General features: G+C 37.4%; 1 protein-coding gene across 1 annotated transcript in view; it reads left to right on the top strand.

The window, feature by feature from the left end:
- Window positions 1-2,974: 2,974 nt before the first annotated feature.
- The window catches only part of INTS4 (integrator complex subunit 4), a 100,577-nt gene continuing 80,696 nt past the window's right edge, over window positions 2,975-22,855 (top strand). The window contains exons 1-3 of the mRNA XM_054576317.1: window positions 2,975-3,290; window positions 5,882-6,076; window positions 16,264-16,381. Of these exons, the coding sequence (XP_054432292.1) occupies window positions 3,237-3,290; window positions 5,882-6,076; window positions 16,264-16,381 (367 nt within the window). The 5' untranslated portion in view covers window positions 2,975-3,236. The remainder of the gene's footprint in view (window positions 3,291-5,881; window positions 6,077-16,263; window positions 16,382-22,855) is intronic.

Below are 22,855 nucleotides of genomic sequence, written 5' to 3'. Positions count from 1 at the left end.
TGAATTAATCAAAAATTATACCTATTTTTTGTAAGATCAGCAAACTATATATATTTTTTGTTGTGCTGCAGAGTTTTAGTAATAAGTTGTGTGCCACGAGATGGAAAAGGTTAAAAATCACTGCCTTATACCAATAGCTAAATTATGCTACTATTTCTCCCACAGTGAGAATGAATGGGTTTGGAAACTAACACGTGGAGTTAGGAGTAGTTCTTGTCACTTTCATACCTACTAATTCATTGATTAATTCTTGGGTTCAGTGAGTTAGGAGTACTTAGTCCTCAAGGGAGGAATACTTTCACTAGAGAACCCAAACCTTGTTCTATTACATTGGAACATGTAATGAGACTGCCCCTGGTCATATGGGGCTCTTCTTTCTGAGCCAACAGGCAGGGAAAGGGTTACTATACCAGTTTGAGGGAACTGACCCTAATTTCCAAGGAGAATTTGGGTTGCTGTTATACAATAGGGATAGGGAAGACTCTATATGAAGCCCAAGAGATTCACTGGGACATTTCATTGTATTCTCATGTGTAATAATGAAGGTCAATGGAAAATGTCATCAGTTCAGTAAGGAGTTCTCATTTCAAAATTAAAGAATGTAATTTAATTATGAGAAAATAAATCTTAGCATCACAAATATGACAAATATTAAAGAGTGTGGACTGTTCTAGTTTCTACACCAATCTAGCCTGTTTCTTAACTTTCTTTTTTTTAAAAAAAGATTTTATTTATTTAACTTTAGAGAGGGGAAGAGAGGGAGAGACACATCAATGTGTGGTTGTATTTCACATGCTCCCTGCTGGGGACCTGGCCTGTGACCCAGGCATGTGCCCTACACTGGAAATCAAACGGGCGACTCTTTGGTTCACAGGCTGGTGCTCAATCCACTGAGCCACACCAGCTACGGCAAATAATTTATGTTTAGAGAGAGGGGGAGGGAGAGAAACATCAATATGTGAGAGAAACATAGACTGGTTGTCTCTTGCATGCCCCTGACTGGGGTCCTAGCCTTTAACCAGGCATGTGCCCTGGCTGGGAATCGAACCGGCATGATTTCTGGCACTCAATCTATTGACCCACAGCAACCAGGGCTCAACTTTATTTATATTGCATCTCTCTGCTTCCTGTAGCACTTTACTCTCAATATTAACTGAATTTTCTTCGGTTTTCTCAGTGCACTAAACTTCCTCCTGCTGTCACATATCTAGCAATAACAATGATAAACTTTGTACCATTAATGCTTAGATGCACTATTAACATCTCTGAAATTAGGACACATTTTAAGATCTCTGTTGGCTAGGTTTTCATGTGTAGACTAGGTCATAGTATTTCATGTTGTCATCACTTCAGTTGAGCTCTGTGCATGTGTTGTCTTTAATTGCCATTTAATGTTCTTCAAAGAGATTACCCTATAAATTGCTTTGAAATGAAAAGTCTTATGTGCACACAAAGCATGGAACCACAGCAATATGACATAGGATACAAAGAACTCTTTACTCAGTAAATACACATAACAAATCTAAGCAATATAAACCATTGTTTTTAATAACAGCATTTTTTTCTTAATATGTTATATAAAATAATGATTTTCTCTACAATTCCTGGCAGCTTAGATTTGATAGGCTATGGTAATGATAATTATAATAGCTGCTAACATTTATTAAAGGCACTGTTTGCTAAGTGCTTTTCATTTCACTCAATATATTTGTATATGCAGTAGTCTGTGGTCTGGGATGCCTTTCTTTCTGGAAAATTTACCATAGGCATACCTCTACTTTATTGTTTTTTTTACAAATGGAAAACCCTTTACCAACAAAAATATTATGACTTGCCTGAAGGCTCAGATGATGACATTTTTAAAGCAATAAAGTCTTTTTTTAAAATTATGGCAGTACATTATTTTAACACATAATGCTACTGCACACTTAATAGACTACAATAAAATAGAAACGTAACTTTTATATGCACTGGGAAACCAAAACTTCATGTGACTTGCTTTATTCCAATAATCGCTTTATTGCCATGGCCTGGAACCGTATCTCCTGGAGATAGCTATATTTTGAAGCCAGATGAAAAAATCCCTCTGTAAAACTGCCACTGAGACATCCTGAAGAAATCAGGTCTATTTGAACCACATTCCTGTTACCCAGCACACTTTGGTTGCCTACTAATTTATCAGGTTGCGTGTCCCTCTTCCCAATTAGGCTGGAGGACCTTGAAAGTAAAGACAATCTTTCAATGCATTTTTGGGTCTTCTGTACCAACCACAGCTTGCTGCCTTTTCTCTTCCTTTTCAATTACAGTTTACATTCAATATTGTTTTGTTTTAGTTTCAGGCCTGCTGCTTTTTTTTAAGCATCCAACGTTAACACTTTAAAGATGAAAGCATGAACAGCTGATGTTTAATATAGGATGTAAAATTGACCTTGGATGTATTAACACTAGCATGTGAACTACACTTCATTCAGTCTGGATACTGTTTTTGCACTATTTCATTCTATTGTCACTACACTTGTCAGGTGTTTTGAGCCCATTTGTAGTTAAGGCTACTTTTTATAAAGTGCCACTTGTATTGCCCTTGGTCTGAGGATTCTTTCCACTCTACCACAGCTATCAGAGGAGGGGCTGATTCCTTAAATGATGGATAGCTTTTGAAAATTAGAGTGAAGAGGCAGGAAAATGCACCTCAGGCCTGGGGAAGGGTGGCGCAGACTGCTCAAAAGGACAGCTCAGGGAAACACAAGCAACACACACAGTGAACAGCAAAGGATGACGGGAACGTCAGCCCGTCCTCTTTCTGTTATCTTGGTAATAAAAATCGTTACGCAACTCCGGGTTTTGCTTCTTGCTCTGGCTCGCCCCGCCTCTGCCCTTTACCTCGTGCTTCCTTCCTCCCTCCGCTCTGTTCTGCGCCAGCCCCTAGATAGAGCTAAGACCAGCGGCAAGTCTCCGAAAGCTTCCATTGGTTCTCCCGTTTCCACAGGCTCCGCCCCCTTCGCGCTACGCTCTCTTTTCCAGTTCCCCGGCGCTCAAGGAGTAGGCTGCCAAATCCAGTTTTACCGCGGTGGAGCAGTCGAGCAGCCGGAAGCGGCCTGTCTTTCCTGGTATTCCACTGCCTTGTGGGACGGTGGCCGGTTCGTCCCGCCTCAACTAGTTTTCCGGGTTCCTTTACCCTACCACCAGCCCCCGCCTCCTTCCTCAAGTACGGAAGCTGAGAGGGTCCGTGAGGAGCCATGGCGGCACACCTTAAGAAGCGAGTGTACGAGGAATTCACCAAGGTAGTTCAGGTAAGCTCCGGAAAGAAAGGTCCCGGGATCGGTCGTTGGGAGGGGAAGGTTGTCCACGCTCCAGGCACTTTTCCAGAACTGGCGCCACGAACTTGAGTTGAGCACCGACTACTTTGATAGGCTCTTCGAGATTACACACACTTTAGTGGGCGTGTTCTTTTGCAGCTACTGTTGTCATTACGGTTAACTAGTGTGTGTAGTCTGGCACTTAAAAAATTATTAGCAGCAACAAAAATGCTTTACAATTTATGAAAGTATCTTATCCATTATCTTATTCAGGTTGCATTCGCATTCTTGCTTTACAGATGTGGACTTAGAAGTTTCTTGAGGGGTACAAGGACGTAGAATCAATTAGTGGCGGAGCCTCGCCCCCTAAAAGCCCGCCCACCTCCGTTACAAAGAAAATTCCCTGGGACTAGTTGGCTGTATGCAAAGCTCCAAGGGGTTGGAAGAGAAGTATGTTGAAATCCTCAAGACCTAGTCAAAGCAAGCGAGGGGCACAATCTTCACAAGGCTGGAACTCTCTATTGGTGGAACAGCTCACCTAGGAAGGAGTTGTTTTAAGGACTGGTGGGCTCAGCCTTTGTCGGAGCAGTCAGTGATTCTCATATAGGTCTCCTTGTCGATGTCGCTGAAGTAGAGATTGATCCCAAGTCATCCATTGTGTTGTACGTCACAGACTTTGTGTGTAAACTAATCAGCTGAGGATCTTATTAAAATGTGGATTCTCTCTAAGTCCGGCGGGGGAGGTGAGGCAGTAATCTGTATTTCTGACAAGCCTCCACTTGATGCCAGTGGATCGATCTGCAGCATCCCTAGAACCATAAACCACCCTCAGATCCTTCTACTTGTAGAGTAGCAAGACTCACACCACCCAGCGGGAAACTGATCCTTAAACATTTTATTCATTCCTTTAACAAGAGTTTATTGATTGAATGAGTGGTTACGAAGCATCAGGTTAGTAAAAGTTGTGGAGCAACAATGTCCAGCACACCTTAGAGTCCCTGTCGTTTAGAAGCGCACCGGCTAGTGAGAGAGAGAACAGCGTATATGTGATTTATACTGCAGAGAGATAATTGTACTGACAAATTAAGCCTTCCTCTTTTGCTATGCCTCCTTTTTATAAAAATTGCCTAGCCAAACTTCCTAGACTTTCATGATTTGGCAGTATTCCTTCCAGCTGTGTCACTTTATGTATGTATGTATTATTTATTTATTTTGTTTTGTGGACACATCTTTGTAGCACATTCCCATTGTCTGTAGGCAAGTTAGCCTACTCCTTATTCTTGTTTTTGTTTTTAAAATAACTTTGACTGAGATTTAACTTCGACATTTTTTTCTTTCTGGGATTTTGTGGCTCTGTTTCCCTTGCCCATTTTTTAAAATTGTGGTAGAATATGCATAACATAAAATTTATCATTTTAACCATTTTTAACCAGTTCATTGGCATTAAGCACATTCATGTTGTTGTGCAGTGTCACTTTCTTTCCAACATTCTTTGTTCCCACTTTTCAGAAATACTCACCCTTCTTCCAGCATGCCGTATGTTTGCATATCTCCAAACTTTTGTACCTATTGTCTTTTTTACATAGAATGGATGTCATTCTTCCCTTTCTTTTTCTTCTCCACCCAGCGGATGGAGATAGATATAGATATATATATTTAAATATTTATTTATTTTTAGACAAAGGGGAAGGGAGAAAGGAGGGAAACATCTGTGTGTGGTTGCCTCTTGTGCGCCCCCTACTGGGGACCTGGCCCGCGACCCAGGCATGCGCAGTACACTGGGAATTGAACCAGCAACCCTTTGGTTTGCAGGCCTGTGCTCAATCCACTGCTACACCAGCCAGGGCTGGACTTATATTTTTGCTTTAAGATCCAATTGAAACCGTCGCAAGAGTTTAGTCCCTTCCTTCCCTGCTTCTATGGCACTCTGTCATACTCATCTGTTTGTACCTATCACTCAGTGCTACTGTAATTACCAATGTATGTATCTTCCCACCAGTCTGGGCTCTTTGAAGGCAGAGATAACATCTGGTTCATTTCTGTGTCCCCTGGATAGACCCTAGTGCCTGGCTCACTAAAATGTTATTGATGGTTGATCGATTGCAGATGTTGGTTTGTCCCCCTCTTCATATATTCTCTATGGGAAAAAACCTTTCTCAGCTTTTGACCTAACTGCACCCTAGATAACACTGAAGACTGAACATATGCAGAATAGGATGGAAATGGGTAAGTATTTACTGAACCAGTATTCCTCTGATTTCAAAGCCCCTGTTTTTTTTTTAACATGCCATGATAAGGAGAACAAAATGTTAGTGAACTTACTTTAAAGAGAAAGAAATGGAGACTTGGAAAAATTAAATGACCTGCCCGAAGTTGTAGGAGTTAGTGAAAAGCAAGCTGGGACTCATAGACTTGTGTCCAATCCAGTGCTCTTTTTCCAGTTCATAATACTGCTTTGTCTTAAGGCTAGGTCTATTACTTAAGTACATTATTTGGTATAAGGAAAAATTATTTCCATCAAATGAGGGGAAGTAAAATTTGTAGGCTCTGTGTTTTCAGGTCTTAACTTTCTTACCCCTTTGCAGCAACAACAGGAGGAAGTTGCTACTAAGAAACTCCGGCTAACAAAACCAAGTAAATCTGCAGCACTCCACATAGATCTGTGTAAAGCTACCTCTCCAGCAGATGCTTTACAGTACCTACTTCAGTTTGCCCGGAAGCCAGTTGAAGCAGAAAGTGTGGAGGGAGTAGTCAGAATTCTCTTGGAACATTATTATAAGGTAAGATGGTCTTGTAGACCTACCTGCTGGGAATGTGTATAAGAGTTGTATCATGTCTGCAGGAAGGATTAATATTGTAAAGTAAGTAAGAAGAAAAGATTCATTCAGCAATTTTTGCTGAGTACCTTCCATGTACTAGTCACTGTGGATAGAGATAAAAAAGATCCAAATCCTATCCTCAGAAGTTTATAGTATTTAGAACCTTTGGTTGAGATAGGTGTTTCTGTTTGCTTCTCCGGATTACCCCTTCCTTTACCATAGAACTCAGCAGCCTAGGTCGTCACTGAGAAGTACTCTACACTGATACTTCCGCCTCCAGGGCTTTCCTGCCAATCCACAGGTGAAATACCCGTCTCTGGGATTAAACTGTTATGAATATTTTGCCAAATTTGATCCCTTTATTTGTTTTTCTGAAGTTTTTTTAAAAATACTTATCCAAGGACATTTTCACTGCTTTTAGAGAGAGAGGAAGGGGGAGGGGAGGGAAGAGGGAGAAAGAGAAAAAGAGAGAAACATCAGTGTGAGAGAGAAACATCAATTGGTTGCCTTCTCATATGTGCCCTGCCTGGGGATTGAACCCACAGCTTTTCACTCTACAGGATGATGCTCCAACCCACTGAACCACACTGGCCAGGGCTGGTTTTTATTTTTAAAAGTATCATAATAGTTTTCCTTAAATAATTCAGTAAAATCTCTAAAAAAGGGACTTAAGAAAAACAAACCATAACCACCTAATCACATCAAGTAAAACTAAATAATTATTTAATGCCATTAACTAGTCCATATTCATATTTCTTTAGTTTTCCCAAAATATATTTTTATAGTTGATTTGTTCATATCACAATGCAAATAGTGTCCATACATGGCATTTGCTCTTTTTAAAATCTAGGACAATTTTTTTTATTTTCATGACATTGACCTGTAGAAGAAGCTCGGTCGGTTGTTTCGTAAAATGTCTTGTTTTCTGAATTTGTTTCCTTCCATGGGGGTTAACTTCCTTCTCTATCCCTTGTATTAACTATGAACTGGAAGTTAGATCTGATTGTTAGATTCAGGTTAAGCATATCTTTGAGATGTTTAAGAATACTTTATAGATAATTTGTACTTCATTCTGCATCAGTCAGGATGTAAATAATGTCTTGAGTTCTACCTAGCAAAAGCTTCTTATCTTTTCCCCTTCTGTTTCTCTTTCACAAACTATTTTTATTTAAATCTTTTATGTCTAACATCAAAAGGTCATTTTCTTTACACATATAATATTCTAGCTCAGTCAAAATACTTGCAGTTTTTCAAAGACCAAAAACGTTTTCAGAAATCAGTCTTTTCACATGCTGTTCCCTCAGCTTAGAACATCTTCCTGCCATTGCCTTCTAATCTGGTCTGCCATTTTCTGTGCCAACCATATTCTTTCCTCAGAGTCTTTATACTTTTCTTCTGCCTGGAACATTTCTCTTAGGTGTTCATTTATCTGCTTCCCACATTTCATGCAAGTCTTTGCTCAAATGCCACTTTTTCATTAAGGCTTTCCTTTATCCCTTTATTTGAAATTGAAACTGCCTCGCCTACTCCCTGCACTTCCTCACCCCTTTCATTGATTTTTGTTTTGTCCATTGACATTTACCATCCTCTAATAGTCTGTATAATTTTCTCATTTATTTTTTTCTTACCTGTTTCTCCATACTAGAATGTAAGCTGCTCTTGAGCAGCATTTTTGTTTGTTTTTTAAACAGTGTGTGGTAAAAACATGTTTGTTGAATAAATGCTTTTATGACGCTTTTTACTCATTTAAAAATATGCTTATTATATATATCAGGCATTATTCAGGGCAGTGGACAGTGTCCTGTCAGCACATTTGTTAGCTCTTGGTATTGCCATTGTTTGTCACGTGTGTCTATTTCCTTCAGACTTTGAGTCCCTAAATTCAGAGACTACAAATCTATTAATTACTGTCTGAGTGGCTAGCAAGGTAGAACAGCGTAGGGGCTTAATAAATGTTTCCTTCATGTTTTACATGAATGCAATTAGGATTCTGCTCTCAAGAAGTTTTCAGTCTCTAAGTGATCTATTTTTAGTCATTCCCCACTTTTGAAAGCAATATCTACGTATTATTATTACTATGTAATAATATAACTCTTGTTACCAATAATCATCTGTAATAATACTTCTAAGAGGAGTTAACATTTATATAGCTTGTTAGAGTTTAGAAATCTCCTTCTAAAGGAGATTAGGAACTAGGCTTAGAGCAGTTTAGTATCCAGGGGCACCAAGATAAGTGAATGGAGAGTTTGGATTTGAATGTGGATTGTTCCCACCCCGCCCCCCACCCCCAGCTTTTGGTTATGGAACATTTCAGGTACAGACACACACACACATGAAATAGTTTGATTCCCATGTACTCATTACCCAGCTTTAATAATTATCATTTTATGGCCAAACTTGTTTCATTCCCATCATCTACTTCCACTTCCTCTGCTCTGACCCTTGCCATCAGATTCTTATGGAAGCAAATCCTTGGCATCTTTATAATTTTATTCATAAATTTCAGTGTATATCTCTGAATGATAAAGACTTAAAACAATCACAAAACCATTATCATGTCTAAAAAAATTGAATTCAGGTGATCTGATGTCAGAACCCACGCTCTTTACTAACTAGGTCATGCTGCTTACAGTAGTCTAGCTTGGTGATTTTCAAACTTTTTCATCTCACGGCACACATAAACTAATTACTAAAATTCTGCAGCACACCAAAAAGTATATTCTTTGCCTATATGACAAAAAATATGTATAATTTTGATTCATTTACACTGGACAGCTATTGTTGTATTGGCTGTTGTCATTTATTTATTTACTTTTAATCTTCTCCTGAGGATGTATTTATTGATTTTTGAGAGAGAGGAGGGAGGGGAAGGGAGAGAGACAGGCAGACAGACAGAAAGACATCAATTGGTTGCCTCCTTATGCACGCTGACTGAGGATTGAACCCACAACCTAGGTATGTGCTCTGACTGGGGAATTCAACCTGCAATCTTTTGGTGTACAGGATGGTGCTCCAGCCAGCTGAGCCACCTGGCCAGGGCTGTTGTCATTTTTTAACTTGACAATCAGAAATGTGGTACCTGGTATTTTAGTAGATAAATTATTTTGGCTTCTGCTTGTCTTCTCCAAGTCTTTCTGAGGTCAGACAGCAGTATCTGAACAATGAGAGGTTCTTCACTTACACTACTGTGCTAATTGCTGTGGAGGATGTAGAACTCTGAAACATGTTCCTTGTTCCTTAGGGCCTAAAAGTATAGTTGGTAGACCAAATAATATATGTAGCGTATAGATAGTAAGGGCTAAAGTTACTAATTTGTTCATTGTTTTAATTCACTCAAAATGCTTTGAATATTAACTCTGTGCTAGGACTTGTGCTTCATATTGGTGATACAGAAATGAATAGATGATCCCTGATCTGAGTTTAGTTGGGTAGATAAGACAATAAGTGGATAACAATAAATTGATAATAACAATACAGTGTTATAGGTACTCTGAAATCTGGAAAAGGTTATGATGTGACCTCGAAGAGGGTTATCATTTCTACCTGGGAGTGTGGGTCTAGGAAGTCATTATATAGTAGTAGTGAGGCTTAATAAACAGATTTTGGCCAGCTGGAAAACAGGAGGAAAGGCATTTTAGAGAGAAGGAGCATTTGCTAGCAAAGGCATGGTGATGTGAAATAGCACGTAACATAAGAAGACATGCAAGTAGTTTGGCTGGTGTAGATTTTAGGTTGAGAGCTCTTTAAAAGGTAAGACTGGAAAAATTGAAAGGGGTCTGATCCTGAAGGGTCTTATGTTATGTCTTGTGGGTTTTGTTCTAAACATGTCACTCTGAGTACAGAATGGAGGATGGTGGAATTGGCTGGGGGCAAGACAGAAGTTAGAGTGACCAAATAGCAGACTCATAAGTCTGAAGCAAGGTGATGAAAGCCTGAAGCAGGACAGTTTTAATGGTGAGAAGGGCAGTTATTAGAGAGGGTTTCCCTAGGGGCAGTTTAAGCATAGGTGTGAAGGAGGTGATTTATGTTTTTTAGTAGAAGGGGGTACTGGGGCAGGGGGCAGGTTATTTGAGAAAGTAGGAGAACTTGAGTAAAGTATCCAGATGAATAAAGAATGTTACTAGGTTAGAAACGTTTGTATTCTTTTTTTTTAATTTTTATTTTTTATTGTATGTTTTTCATTACCATTTGTCCCCCTTATACATACTCTTATATTCCTTTTATTCTCATTCTTTCCTTCTTGTCTCCCTTTTATTTGCTAAGCTTACATACTACTCTGCTTTCCCTGCAGCTCACTTGTGTTTGGAGGTCTGGGACTTCATTCTTGACCATTGAAAGGCTACCTAGCTCTTCTCCTTTCTCCTCTCACTGCAGGATTAGCGTATTTGACTAGTCCATTGTCTGTGAAAGACAATTAGTTGATTCTGTGATGTTATGTCAATGATTTGAAGTCAATAAAAGAATCGGCTTTTATCTCTATTTAAAACTGAATTCAGTATCTCCCTTCATTCTCTAGTTTACCTTATCACAGGAAATGGCACCACCATTAATAGAGACTCTTAAATCAGAAACTTGAGAAAGATTCTTTGTACCACCTTCACCCTTTCCTCCTCCTATGTTTTCTCTCTTACCAAGTCTTGTAGATTTTGTTTTCTGTATAACTCTTGAGTCCATCTACCCCTCTGTTTCTCCTCTTACCTCAGTAGTCCAAGTAATTATCATATTTTTAAAACTTATAAAATTTATGAAATATGACACAAAGAAAAGAATACATAGAAAAACCTCATATAGCATTTTGATTTACCACAACATGAACATAGCATGTAACCCATAGGCTTACCACAGGCACACCCTCAAACTCATAATTAGGGTAATAACATCCTTTCTTCTATTTATTTATTTATGTATTTGTTTATTTTTATCATTTAAATCTGTATCCCCCAAACAACAATTTACTTGTCTTTTTTTTTTTTTAAATCATAGAATTAGAGAATACAGTATGTATCTTTTCATGTGTGGTTTTTGCTCAAAATCCTGTTTGTGAGAATCATTCACATTGTTGACTGTAGCTATAGTTCATTCATTTTCACCACAGTATAAGATTTCATTGTATGAATATACCATAATTTATTTTTCTATCCTATTACTGATGGATATTCAGGCTGTGTCCAGTTTTTAACTGTAAGAAATACTTTCATGAACATTTTTGTACAGGCCTCTTAGTGTACATGGCTTGCATTTCTGTGTAGTACATACCCTGCAGTAGAATTACTGAGCCAAGTACTTTCCAAAGTGGTTGTACCAGTTTATGCTCCTGTTAGCACCGTGTGAGGACTCTCATTGCCCCACATACTTGTCAACAGATAGAATTGTCTATCTTTTTTTATTTTGACAGTTCCTATGGATGTGTAGTGTATCATTATGGCCTTAATTTGTATTCCTTAGATTACAAATGAAGTGGAGCAACTTTAATATGTTTAATTGGCCATTGTATATCCTTTTGGGTAATGCCTTTTTTATGTCTCTTTCCTGTTTTAGGGTTCATTATTACTTCTTCTTGTTGCTTTGTGTGAATTCTTTATATGAGTACAGGGTACAAGTTCTTTTTTTCCTTGAGTTTGGATAATAATTTTTAAAAAATTATAATTTACATATAATATTATATAAGCTTTAGGTGTACCACACAGTGATTAGACATTATAGCTACAAGTTATTTAATGATTGTATGTGCTATAAATATCTTCTCCTTTTCCAGTTCCTTAATGTTATATTTTGATGAAAAGAGGTTCTTAATGTGGACCAATATGACAGTCTTTTAATTTATGTTTTGTGCTTTTCTTGTATGATATAAAAGGGTTTGGCTGTTCTGAGCTTATTAGGACAGTTTGCTACATTATTACTGGAAACTTTGTAATTGATTTGTGTGTACGTTGCTTGGGTACATATAAATACAGGCACCTTTTATGCTCTGCGGTATCACCTTAGTTGTCAATCAGCTGTCCAGGTATGGTAGGTATGTTTCAGAACTTTGTCTCTTCTTATGCCAATTCCATGCTGTCTTAGCGTAACATTATAATAAATTAGACGTGTGGTAGGATATGTCCTTCCACCTTGTTCTTTTTTAAGAATATTTTGGTTACTCTTGATATTTTCATTTCTTTATAAATTTTAAAATCAGCTTGTAAAATTCAGCCTCGAAACAAAAAAGTCTCGTTAGGATTTTGATTTTGATTTCATTAACTTTGTAGTTCAGAGAAGGTTTGGGGATTGACATTTTATAATTTTGAGTCTTCAATCCACGAACATGGTACATTCCTATTATTTTAATGCTATTTTATAGTTTTTTGCATAGAGGTTTTGTACATCTTTCTGTTATTCCCAGGTACTTAATGTTTAATGTTATTGTAAATAATATATTTAAAAATTTTTATTTTATTACAGTATATAGCCAATATTTAGAGATACAATTGATTTTTAATTAGTAATCTTATATCTAACAACTTTGCTAAGCTCGCGTAACAATTTTAATAAATTATATGTAGATTTTGGATTTTTAACAAGCAATTATATGAGCAAATAATGGCTTTGTCTAATAATACTGTAATGATATCAGCTCTCTTTTGATTAAAGTTTGCATTGTATGCCTAGTTATGCCTTTTATTTTCACCTTTTTGATAGTGTTTTGTTTCAGACATGAACTATGTGGAGATGTAGTTTTTTTAAAAAATCTAATCTGACAGGTTTTTAAAATTTTAGAAAGATTTTATTTATTTTTAGAGAGAGGGGGAGGGAGGGAGAAAGGGAGAGAAACATTGATCGGTTGCTTTTGGCATGCCATCAACTGGGGACCTGGCCTGCAACCCAGGCATGTGCCCTGACTGGGAATTGAACCTACAACCTTTTGGATTGCAGGCTGGCACTCAATCCACTGAGCCACACCAGCCAGGGCTGGTTTTTATTTTTTAATTGGTGTATTTACTTTATTATATTTAATGTAGTTATTGATATATGTGAGTTTAAATATACCCTTTTATTAAAAGCTTTCTTTTTGTCTACCTACTCAATGTTCTTTTCTTCCTCTTGTTTCTTGCAATCCTTTGGATTGATTCTATTTTAACTTCTCTCCTCAATCCCCCTTTACTAGCTTGGAAGTTATATATCTTTTTACACTTCTTTTACTGATTAACCTAGATATAATAGCATGAATTCTTGACTTACCGAAATCGAATATTATATGGTACTTTTACCATTTTGGACAATACAAACACTTTAACTCCATTTATCCACCTTCCTGACTTACATGTGAGTGTAATTGTATACTTTAATTCTCTGTTTTTTGGTCTAGGAGATTTTATTCTTTATTTTTTTCCCAGTTTTGAGAAAGAATTGACATACATCACTATATAAGATTAAGGCATAAGAATGATGGTTTGATTTACATATATAGTGAAATGATTACCATTATAGATTTAGCTAATATTCATCATCTCATATACTGTAAAAAGAAAAAATTTCTCATTGTGATGAGAACTCACAGGATTTACCTTCTTAACAACTTTCCTATGTATCATATAGCAGTGTTAACTATAGTCATCATGCTGTATAATATATCCCTAGTATTTATTTATTTTATAACTGGAAGTTTGTACCTTTTGACCACATTCCTTCAGTTTTTCTTCCTCCTGCACTCCACCTCTGATAATCACAAGTCTGATCTCTTTTTCTGAGTTCTTTTTTTACTTCCAGATTCCACATATAAAGGAGGTCATACAGTATTTGCCTTCTCTGTTTGATTTATTTCACACTCCCTAGGTCCATCCATGTGGTTGCAAATGACAAGATTTCATTCAAGATTTTATGGCTAAGTATCTCCCTCTCTTTCTCTCTCTCTCTCTCTCTCTCTCTCTCTCTCTCTCTCTCTCACACACACACACACACACACACACACACATTTTTTTCTTTATCCATTTGTCTGTTAGTGGACACTTGGGTTACTTCTATATCTTAGCTATTGTAAATAATGCTGCAGAGAACATAGGAGTGTGTACATCTTTTCAAATTAGTTTTGAAAAGATCGATACCCAGAAGTAGGATTGCTAAGTCATAGAGTAGTTCAATTTCTAGTTTTTTTGGGAACCTCCATATTGTTTTCCACAGTGGCTGCACCAATTTGCAGTCCCACCAACAGTGCATAAGGTTTCCCTTTTCTCTGCATCCTCACCAACACTTGTTTGTTGATTTATTGAAGATGGCCATTCTGACAGGTGTGAGGTAGCATCTCATTGTGGTTTTAATTTGCATTTCTCTGATGATTAGTGATGTTGAGCATGTTTTCATACATCTATTGGCCATCTCTATGTCCTATCTGGAGAGTGTCTATTCAGGTCCTCTGCCCATATTTTATTTGGATTGTTTGTTTTTTTTGGTGTTGAGTAGTGTCTGTTCTTTATAAATTTTGGATATTAACCCCTATCAGATGTATCATTTGGTAAGCATCTTCTTCCATTCAGTAGGTTGTCTTTTGTTTTGTTGATAGTTTCCTTTGCTGTAGGAAAACCTTATTTCAGGCATTGAGATGATTCAAAGCTGAGTTGCAGTCCCTACCAAAGTCTGTGTATTTCTATTTCATTCTTACTCATACTATTGTATCCTTTAGGATACAATGAGCTTTATTAGGCTGCCCCTGCTTCCTCTCCTGCCTTCGGCCTTACACTGTAGTCGTTGCTCCCTTGGCCTCACCTGGCTGTCAGAAGCACTGCTTACTTTGCCTCTCATCCATCCATCTCCTCACCTCCCCCAGTTGGCAGAACTTCAAGAAGCAGCCCCAAACTCTAAGTGAATCTTCTTGGTCCTGTGACCATCCTTGCATGATTCTCATTCTTTAATTCTTCATTTATCTTTTAGTTTTCTAATACTTTTAAATGCACACACATACACACTTTTTTTCTTTTTTTAAAATCTGTACCTGAGGATTTTTTAAAAATTGATTTTATAGAGAGAGGAAGGTAGAGAGAGAGAAAGACATTGATGTGAGATAGAAACACTGATCTGTTGCCTCTGGTATGCGCCCAGACTGGAGATCAAACCTGCAATCTAGGTATGTGCCCTGACTGAGGATCAAACGTGGAACCTTTCGGTGTACGGGATGACACTCCAACCAACTGAGTCACCCAGCCAGGGCACACGTTTTTCTTTTTGTGACATCCATATACTTTTCTAGTTTCCTCAGCAAGAAGATTGGTCTGAATTGTCTAGTTTGCCCTTGGCATGAATGGGAGTCTTGCCGTCATCTTTTGCTCGACCTTTGCAATATAGTTAGATTTGGGTCTTCCATTTTAATCATTATATTTATGCTGAGCTGGTATTTCAAAATGACTTTCACAAGGTTATATATACATGGTAAGTGGGTGCCAGGATTCTAGGTCTTCTGACTTTATATCTATTGCGCCTTCCCCTGCTGAAGCCTCCTTGTTGTGCTTAGTTATCTCCTTAGAGAACTCGGAATGTTGTGCTACATACTTGAGAACAGGGGATGAACTAAAGGACATGGTTCTTTTTGTCTTTGGGGGAAATTTCTCTCCATAGGAATCTTGGTGTAAATTAGAGACCGTCTCTTAATATTGAAACTGAAAGGGCTTGACTGCTCATTTCTTAATCTCGCTTGCACCTACAGCCTAAGTGCAAGGGCTAGACCCAGTTGATTACTTACCTGCCCCAAACTTCTGATGAGGATATGGTGGTCAAAAAAACAGGTGAAAGCATTGGTAGCTGCAGCACCCAATTTCCGGGAGCTGCAAGAGCGGTGGTGCTGGGAGCGTTGTTGGGTGGCCGGGCTAGCAGTGTTAGTAGTGCAAGTTGGTGCAACGCGTTTCTAACTGCACAGGAGAGGAAAGTTACTTTTAATTCCAAAAGCACATTTCTGGTTAGAAGTTAATGACATGAGGAAGGCATAAAAGAATCCCATTTACTATACAGTATTTGGGTGTAATATATTGATTAAGAAAGCTCTCTCCTCTGAAGTACTGTATATGGTGAAAGCCTTAGAATACTTGGATCATTGAATCTCTTTTGAAATGTTAGTTTCCCATGTTGTTTGTTGGCTACCTGAGAGTAGAGCATCAAGGTAACAATAGCTTCTTTTGTTGCAGGAGAATGATCCATCTGTGAGACTGAAAATTGCATCATTATTGGGGTTATTGTCAAAGACTGCAGGATTTTCACCAGACTGTATTATGGATGATGCCATTAACATCCTACAGAATGAAAGTAAGTTGCAATTTAAAAGCTGTACAATTAGGGCAGAAATCCTTTAGTTCCTTTTGTATAGAATTTAAAACAAAATTTTGTGTTGGTATTAAAAAGGAATTTGAGGATGATTCAATAAAGCTATGTACATATATTTACATTAGAGTTAAAATGTAGTTTTTGTCTCTTCCTAGCTATTAGTTATTGATTCTACCAAGTGCCACATGCCTAAAGTATTTTACATATGATAGAAGATATTATTGTCCCTATTTTGTAAGTGGGGAAACTGAAGTTCAGATAAGTTAACTAACTTGTTAAAGGTTAAATAGTATGAGACAGAGGTGATGTTTTGTTGAGTGTGCACGTTAACTCGGAAACTACAACAGGTGCTCTCCTGGTCATGTGTTCTCTCACAGTTCAGTTCCTATAAAAGTGACATCTCCCAGGGCTCACATGTTGTTGCTTTTTCTGTTTGTTGCTTTTTGATGCCCACTAACATCATTTGTCAGTGTTTAGGTAAAGTGGAAAACTACTTTATCTTTTTAATGGTTTTGATTATTTTTCTGGTTTTATCTATGTACAAGATTCTGTTATGGAGTTAGGTGAGTCCCTCAGTTACCTTAATGCTTATTTTAAAATTAAATTAAAAAAAACTTTTTATTGCTGTTTCTGAAAACATTTTAATTTGTTTGAATTAGTTGCGGCTTCAAAGAATAGTTTTATTTCATTTGGGTATACATATATAATCAAATGTGACTGTTTAAATATTGGACATTTAGCCTATAAACTTAAGAGGTTTTGAGAGAAATAAACAGCCAGTGAACTCAGAGACAACCTAAATTTATTTATTGTACAACTGTTTAATGTTAACAAATATCTTACATATGTGGCTCATTAGTTGAAGTTGAGAACTTTTTAAAAATTTTGTTAGAAATAACTTTATATTAAAATTCTACTTGTATTGAATTTCTTTTTTAAAAAATATATTTATTGTATTTTTTTTTACATTACCTTTTAGTTCCCTTATGCCCTCTCCCCCCAGCAATCACCACAGTTGTCCATGTCCGCGAGTCCTTTTTCTTTTTTGCTCAGTCCCTCCGTCCCCTACTCCCCCCAACTAGTTGTCACCCTGCTCTCCATCTGTGAGTCTGTCCCTGTTTTGAATTTTGACTAAAGACTTTTAAATTCACAGGAAACAATGAAAGTATTAAAAAACTTTTTTTGAGAGGAAAATTTTTGTTATTGTAATGACAATATGACCACATTAAAGAAAAATGTTTTAAAATGTCTGCTATTTCCGTAAAACAATTTGTTTTACATATTCCCTTTTACTTATATACATTTTATATGGTTGTACTTACAGTAAATGGACTATTTGTGTGTTTTACTGTTTTCACTTAGCATTACATATAGTTTTTTTCATGTTTCTACATTAATTTCATAATATTTATAGCATGGATAATATATTAAACACCAACAGGTACAATAGCTTATTTCTAATTTTTTGCTTTTATAGATATATGACAAAAAGCCCATTTCTTTTAAAATAACCAAAACAATGACACGGCCTCAGTACAGAAATATCTTTTTTTTTTTCCCCATGGAAAGTTCTTAAAGGAGCTAGCTATATGCATGCAAGAATTTCATATATTAAGACTGGGAATTTTATACAGCTATAGACTTTTTGAGCTATAAATGGCGTTACAGAAATCATCTTGTCTAAATCCTTTCCTTTGCAGATGACAGAAACTAAGTCCTGGATAGATGAAGTGAGTTTAAGTAAGTTCGTTTAGCTAAGAAATAGCTGAACTGAGAACTTAGTGCAGTACTCTATTTCATACACCATGGTTTAACTGAAGCACTTTACCTCCAAAATAGAATGTTATGAGGGAGTTAATTTTGTTGCAAATATCATCCTAGTCTTTAAAAGAGACTCAAATTATGCAATGTACATAGAAATAGCTGTTCAACTTTTTGTTAAGTATTCTGATTCTGTTTTTCACTTAATTGTAAAATTAAGGGATTTGATTGAGGCCTTTTACTACTTTCCAGTTCCTGGTCTACTGAGATTCACAGAAAATAGAACTGAAAGGGACCATAGAGGTCATCCAGTTCAAGTCCTTTATTTTATAGCCAAGGAAGATAAGCTCCAGGGAAATAAAGTGACTGCTAAAGTCATTCTGTATTATTGTGGCTTAGAGTGAAGCCATAGACTTAGAATTAAGGGTCGTGAATTTAATAGTGTCTTTTGGTATTTTTCCTTGGGGCTCGTCAGTTTTTCTGGTTAGAAGTTTATGACTCTCCTTCTAGGAAGGCAGAGAAATGCCTGGATACCATGTGTTTGGTGCTAAAGCATGTGAAGGGGTCTCAGGAGAAGGAGGGAGTGTCTCATCAGTACATTAATTATCTTTTAATCTCTTTATCATGCTTTTTCTGTCTTCAGTGGTATCTCCCAAATTGGATCCTTTCTGGTCCAATTTCTATATAGAATAAACCTCCTATTTTAATATAGGTGACTTGGCTGTGTAGGATTGGGAAGGAGGCAGGGGTACAACTGCTTATTACAGAGGCCTCAAATCCCTGCCTCCTGCCTGTGTTTGGGGTTTGTTTTTTTTTTTTAATTTTATTTTAATTTATTTTTTCAAATACATTTGTCTCTGCCTCCCCCCACCAATTTCCCTTGCCCCCTCCCTCCTTCCCTCCCTCAGCTCTTCCCCTTTGGTTTTGTCCATGAGTCCTTATGTGTTCCTTGACTTTCCCCTTCCCTTCCTTTTCCCCGTCCCCGCTCCCTCCTTCCCTCTTGTCTCTGTTGATTTCTTTTCCTTTCAGTGTTGCTGGTCTTCTTTTCCTTGCATCTTTGTATTGTTGGTTAGGTTCCACTTATAGGTGAGATTGTATGGTATTTGTCTTTCGCCCCCTGGCTTATTTCGCTTAGCATAACGCTCTCCAGTTCCATCCATGCTGTCGCGAAGTTTAGTACTTTTTTTCTTTCTGCTGCATAGTATTCCATTGTGTATATGTACCATAACTTTCTGATTCAGTCTTCTACTGATGGGCATTTAGGTTGCTTCCAACACTTGGCTATTGTAAATTGTGCTGCTATGAACATTGGGGTGCATAGGTTCTTTTGAATTGGCGTTTTGGTATTCTTAGGGTATAGCCCCAGCAGGGGAATCACTGGATCAAAAGGCAGTTCCGTTTTCAGCTTTTTGAGGAAATTCCACACTGCTTTCCACAGTGGCTGCACCAGTCTGCATTCCCACCAACAGTGGACTAGGGTTCCCTTTTCTCCACAGCCTCGCCGGCACCTGTTGTTTGTGGATCTGTTTATGATGGCCATTCTGACCGGTGTGAGGTGGTACCTCATGGTGGTTTTGATCTGCATTTCTCTGATGGCTAGTGATGCTGAGCATCCTTTCAAATGCCTCTGGGCCCTCTGTATCTCCTCCTTGGAAAAGCGTCTGCCCAGGTCCTTTGCCCATTTTTTGATTGGATCGTTTTTGTGTTTGGGGTTTTAAATTTTCTTTTTTAACTCTCCAGTTCCTGAATCTTTCTGGGATTTTATAGCTAGAATTTATGTGCTTTGCAGTGGCAACTTTCTCAGTAGTCATTTAGTTATTAAATGTCTCCGTTTTACCAAGAGTTTTTCATGTGCTTTCTTTTTTTCCCCCCAATTATAGCTTATATTCAGTAGTATTTTGTATTAGGTTTAAGTGTGCAGAGTAGTGGTTAGATAGTCATATACTTTAAAAAGTGTTCACCCTGATATTTCCAGTATCCACCTGGCACCATCCATAGTTATTACAGTATTATTGACTATATTTCCTATGCTGTCTTTTATATCCCATGACTGTTTTGTAACTACCAGTCTGTACTTCTTAACCCTTCACCTTTTTCACCCAGTCCTCCAACCCCTCTCCCCTCTGGCAACTATCAGTCCGTTCTCTGTATCTATGATTCAGTTTCTCTTTTATTTGTTTGTTAATTTATATTCTTTTTTTCTTTTTCTTCTCTTTTTAAATCATGTTTCTTCTATTACAGTTATCTCAGTTATTCCCCGTTTGCCCTCCTCCACCCATCCCACCCCTCCCCTTCTTGCTCCCGCAGTCAGTTCCCACACTGTTGTCCATGTCCATGGGTCATTCATACATATTCTTTGTCTAGTCCCCTCTTGTTTTCTCCACCATTGTCCTCCTTCCCTGTCCCCTCTGGTCGCTCTCAGTCTTCTCCATGTTTCCATGCCTGTGGTTTATTTTGTTGAATAGATTCCTCTTGTAGGTGAGACCATATGGTATTTGTCTTTCACCAATTGGCTTATTTCATTTACCATAATTTTCTCCAGTTCCATCCATGTTCTCACAAAAGGGAGGAGTTCCTCATTTCTTTCTTTCTTTGTTTTTTAACATACAGATTTTATTTATTTATTTATTTTTTAAATATCAAAATCCATTATAAAGTCTCAGCATTTAAAACATGACACCAGCACAGAAATAATCAAGTATATCAATGAAATAAAATGAGCATTCTAGAAACAAATTTATATATCTAACAATGTAATATATGATTAAATTGATATTTCAAATCAATGGGAAAAATAAGGCCTATTCAACAAATAAAGTGCATGGACCACTACTACCTGAAATAAAATAAATATAAAGCCCTATTTTACACATTATACAAAAAATATTCAGGTAAGTTAAAAATCAATATGTAAAATCTAAGAACCTTTAGGAGAAAATGCAAAATAACATTTTTCTTACCCTGAAGTAAAACATTCAAACCCAAAAGCTATAAAGTAAAATATTGACAATATGACTATATTAAACATTAAAGACTATACAGTAATATACATATACAAAAAGTTAAAGGACAATTACTAGAATAGGAAAGTATTTGCAACACATCTGAAAAAGAGTTAATAGTTTTGTTGGGTTTTTTTAGGGAAAAAATTCTACAAACATTTAGTCAAAAAATGGATAAAGAATACCAAAAAGTCATTTGAAGCTTTTTAAACAAAATAGAAATAGGCAAGAAATAGGTTCAAGAAAAACCTACAAAAATAGGTTTAGTTTCAACAAATAATAAAGTAACAAAATAACACATCATTGTCACAATCAGATGAATAAGTATTAAAAATATTGGTAATATCAAGTACTGGTGACTGTGAAAGCAACTGGGTGTTCATAGACTCTTATCGTTTTAAAGCAGCCCTTTTAACATGTCTTGCAATGCTGGTTTGGTGGAGGTGTATTCTTTTAGCCTTCTTTGTCTGGGAAACTCCTTATTTCACCTTCCATTTTAATTGAGAGCCTTGCTGGGTAGAGCAGTCTTGGTTTCAGGCCTTTACTTTTCATGACTGTTGTCTTCCGGCTTTTAGTGTTCCTGTTGAGAAATCAGCTGCTAGCCGTACCAGGGCTCCATTGTATGTTACTACCTCTTTGTGCTTCCTGGACTTGTGTGACTTTTTCTCTTCTCCAATTAGGGAAGTTTTCCATCATTACTTTTTCAAACAGGTTCTCTATCCCTTGCTCCTCTTCTCCTCCTTCTGGTGTCCCTATTATATGGATATTATTACATTTCAGGTTGTCCTGCATTTCTCTAAATGCCTCTTCATTCTTTTTGAGTCTTTTTTCATTTTCTTGCTCTTTCTGGGAGCTTTTTTCTACATTGTCCTCCAGCTCACTGATTTGGTCCTCAGCTTCATCGAGCCTGCTTTTGATTCCTTCTACTGTGTTCTTCAATTCAGAAATTATATTCTTTATTTCCTCTTGTCTCTAACTGATAGTTTCTATGTCCTTTTTCATGCTATATGGTTTGCAGTTAATTCCTTGTAGTTTCCCTGTAGTTTTTTTGTAATTCTCCTGGGTTCCCTGAGCTCATTGAGCTTCCTTAAAACTATTGTTTTAAACTCAATATCTGATAGTTTACTTGCTTCTATTTCATTTAGTCCTCTTTCTGGGGATTCTTCCTTTTCCTTCAATTAGGGGGTGTTTCTTTGTCTTCCCATTATTTGTGAGACTCTTCTTTTTTTACTTCTGCTTCTTAAATTGATCTATTTTGATTTCCTTACTTTGTGGTATGAAATTCCTATAGTAGGAGACTGCTTTTTTTTTAATTTCTGGATCTGCCTCTGATGATGTCAGCTGTTGATACTGTCTGAGCTTAGGCAGTCTGTTCGAGACTTCCAGGAATCTATGGTCTGGCTCTCTCCTTCAGTTGTTAATCTGGTCACTCTGCACTAAGCAGTCAGGCTTAAGCACCACTGCGTGGGGTTATTGGGTCCTCTCATGCTGCTGCCACTCAGGGGAGTGGTTTGCCTGAGAAAGCTGGCTGCTGCCGTATGGGGATGGAGTTAGCACTCGGGTCCTGCTGGCTACTCTGTCTGTCCTCTCCCCCAAAACCACTGTCTCCAGTCTCTCCTCAAATGTCTCTAGAGCACTCTGCATCCCCCTTCAGCCAGGGATCTACTATCTATGGCTGCCACCCTATACTCAG

Source organism: Pteronotus mesoamericanus, unplaced genomic scaffold (genome assembly GCF_021234165.1).
Source record: "Pteronotus mesoamericanus isolate MK-2021 breed Mesoamerican mustached bat unplaced genomic scaffold, CSHL_Meso_final contig_33, whole genome shotgun sequence".
NCBI classification, from domain to species: domain Eukaryota; kingdom Metazoa; phylum Chordata; class Mammalia; order Chiroptera; family Mormoopidae; genus Pteronotus; species Pteronotus mesoamericanus.
This window is presented reverse-complemented; position numbering and strand designations above follow the sequence as displayed.